At 36.8% G+C, this 2959-nt stretch overlaps 1 protein-coding gene across 1 annotated transcript; it reads right to left on the bottom strand.

Moving 5' to 3' along the window:
- Positions 1–907: 907 nt before the first annotated feature.
- On the bottom strand, positions 908–2540 carry LOC148844350 (UPF0481 protein At3g47200-like). The gene has a single exon (XM_088959209.1). It carries the CDS (start codon positions 2480–2482, stop codon positions 1166–1168), a length of 1317 nt encoding a protein of 438 aa, XP_088815335.1. The 5' UTR covers positions 2483–2540; the 3' UTR covers positions 908–1165.
- Positions 2541–2959: the final 419 nt, after the last annotated feature.

Genomic DNA, 2959 nt, shown 5'->3' with positions numbered 1-2959 from the left:
TTTATTCTTTTTGCCTGTTTGGTGCAAACGGGAATCAAAATTGGAAATAGGAACCTATTAAAATTGGATTCTCATTCCCAAGGGAATGGAGGGCATGGCCACTGATGAACCCAATGATGTGGATGACATTTTGATGTATAAACTGGAGATCTCCCAGGTTGTAAGAAGATATGGGCGCAACTGGGTGTTTATTTAGATAAATGGATTAAGAATGGAAAGAAAGGTTTCAAGAGTGTGAGGGTAGTTCATGTTTGCTTGTTTTCTTCAAGGTGTTGTTAGGTATTGGGAAGACGGGTGGGGTTGTTTGGTTGCTGGTTGGTATATTTGTTGGGTTCTTTGGTTGAGTAAGGGCTTGTGCTTTATAAGTTGTTGGTTTTTGCATAAGTCATAGATTATTTCTTGATTGTTTTTTTTTTTTTTGCAATAAACTAGGGGCCTATTTATTTCAAATTTTTAGACCTCCGATATATTCCTCCTTATTATCTCTTCCTTTTTTTTTAAATATTTTTTATTCATCTTAAAAAATCAACTATGGAAATAGGATTCTAATTATGTCTAGTCAAATAGTTAGAATTGGAATGGACCATTTTGATTCCAAGACTCTATTTCTACGAATCGAATAGACCCTACAGAAGGGAGGCTTATAGGATTGCAAGTGAATGAAAATCTGGGGAAGGTTTTTGTAATTCTTCCCTATCCTGGCATTTAAACAATTCACTCTTGAACTATATTAATGCTTGATAAAGCAATTGAAAATAAGTTATCCCTAAGGATGTATTTAGTTTGAAAGAAAAGATAGGGAAAAAGAAGAGAAAGGTTTGTATAGGTTTCCCTAACAAGAGTAAATTTATGAGTCACAGTGAAATAAAAAGATACAAAGAGAAATGAAGTTGCAATGTGTAGAATCTTAGATAAAGTAGAAAATAATCCATTGATAAAAGAAATTAATGCATCATATATACATAAATCAGTCTTATCTTTATTACAATACTCTGAAAGACTAGTGCGGGAATCCCAGTCCCACAGACTGCTGATTAGCTATGCAGAGTAATAAAATACATCAGGATTTTGATATGAAATAAGGTCACCATGGGGCTGGATTGCGGAAGAGCAGACGGTGATCTATTTTGTTGAACGCCAGAAGTCGACCCTCCAATATTATCCATTAGAAATAGTTTCCTATGAAAGTCGGTAGCCACACACGCAAACGATTCTTGCAATAAGATTTTACCTGGTTGCAGACCTCAGAATAGCAAAAATTAACAAGGGTAACCTCCTTGCAGAGATTATTGAAGAGTAAAGAGACCTCTTCATCGCCACCCAGGTAATTGGTGATAATTCCACGGTGGCAGAGAAATCCCACTTCCTCCGTGGTGTTAATTAGCTTATTCATCAGGAAAGCATAGGATGTGACTTCATGAAGGGGGCGACTATTACTGCATTGCTCCCATGCAATTAGATTTCTTAGCAGAACCTCGAAGTGATCTTCAATATGTACTGGTGGAAATTCCAACACCCCATGACTGAATTTGATGTCCAGGAAACTTGTTTCTTCGTGACCCTTCTTGAACTTGATCCCAGCCCGTCGGAGCCTTGTCACACTAAGCAATAGATTCCCTCCTGGATTCGACTTTGGTTGCAAATATTTCACATCATCTAACAGAACCTTGTATACCAGATCGAGCAAATGCTTGCTACTTGTAAATTTGGAAGCCTTTAAAAGTAGGTGTTGGTCGTTTGGAATTAGAGGTTTGAAGAAACGAAGGGCAAGCCTTGTGAGTGACTGATTTTCATGTTGGCCAGAGAACTTCGACTTCGTTTTAACGAATAACTTATCAAGAACGAACAGAGGAAGTTGATTTTCAAGTAATATCATGTCGCGGACCAGACTTGCATACAACCAGTTGGTATTGAATATTGGATCGGTCTCATCCTTTTTCACCTCTGCACTCCTTAGGAAAAGCTCGATCATGAAGAAACCATCAAATAACATCATTTTTAAAAAATCATTTCTGCTCATTTTACTGATTTCTGAGTAGGATTTGTGAATTTCTTCTTCTAAGAAACATAAAATATTGAAAAACTCCCCCAACTTTTTAAAATTTGACTCTTGTGTTGTTGATATTCGATTGAGAAGTGCTTTAACATATCGCTTTTTGTGCTCTTCCATGGTCTGCAAGCTTTCTTTACCATGGTGATTAGGGCCGATAGCTATCAACTCGGGCACGTAGGCATATTGGTTTATTTTGTGAAATTTCTCAGGGACTCTATGAATACAAGAAGATGAACTATAGGACGACGAAGACTTACCAGTAAGCTCTTCAAGATCTTTGAGGGTAGAAGCAGCCAATTCCTTGCTGAGAACACTAATATCTAATGTAACATAGGATACATCTGCATTGGTATGATGAGAATCGACATTACCAGACGCCATTCTTCTGCTGTGACATCTAAGATGTGAGTAACAGCGTTGGGCACACATAAACTGGACGGATAATTGCGCTCACCATCGGGGATGGAGGGGGCGGTTCATAATGGATTATTGCAAATTTTTTCTCTAATTTTAAGAAAAATTTAATTTATATAGATCCATACCATTAATACTATTGATTATTTGAAATTTGTCAATGTTACTTTGACCAACTACCATTCTTCCAAGCATTATTAAAAGCATTCTTTCCTTTCACGATCAAAACTCTAGTTGTTTAATTTTTGGATGCTCTAATATGTAAACAAAGTCTTGTTTTGCTCAATGATCAACACCAATTCACCTCCTCTTGGCCCCAACAATTTGATCTCACTGCCATAACTTGCCAATTCAAATACTTTAATTAGTAGGGTTTCTAAGTTGAACCCTTGATGCGAAAGATTCAAAATATACCTTTCTTCCTTCCAAAACCTCTCTTTCAGCAAAGAATGTTAAATGCTTGGTTTCAACCTCCTTAGATCAATATTTGTA

This window comes from Nelumbo lutea, chromosome 8 (genome assembly GCF_056320005.1).
Source record: "Nelumbo lutea isolate HS-2025 chromosome 8, American lotus-T2T, whole genome shotgun sequence".
Lineage (NCBI taxonomy): Eukaryota > Viridiplantae > Streptophyta > Magnoliopsida > Proteales > Nelumbonaceae > Nelumbo > Nelumbo lutea.
The sequence above is the reverse complement of the archived record's forward strand: the minus strand, read 5'-3'. Positions and strand labels throughout refer to the sequence as shown.

Bases quoted from the DNA above. Each gene is read 5' to 3' on its own strand.
- LOC148844350 (XM_088959209.1), bottom strand. From the start codon at position 2,482: ATGTGTGCCCAACGCTGTTACTCACATCTTAGATGTCACAGCAGAAGA.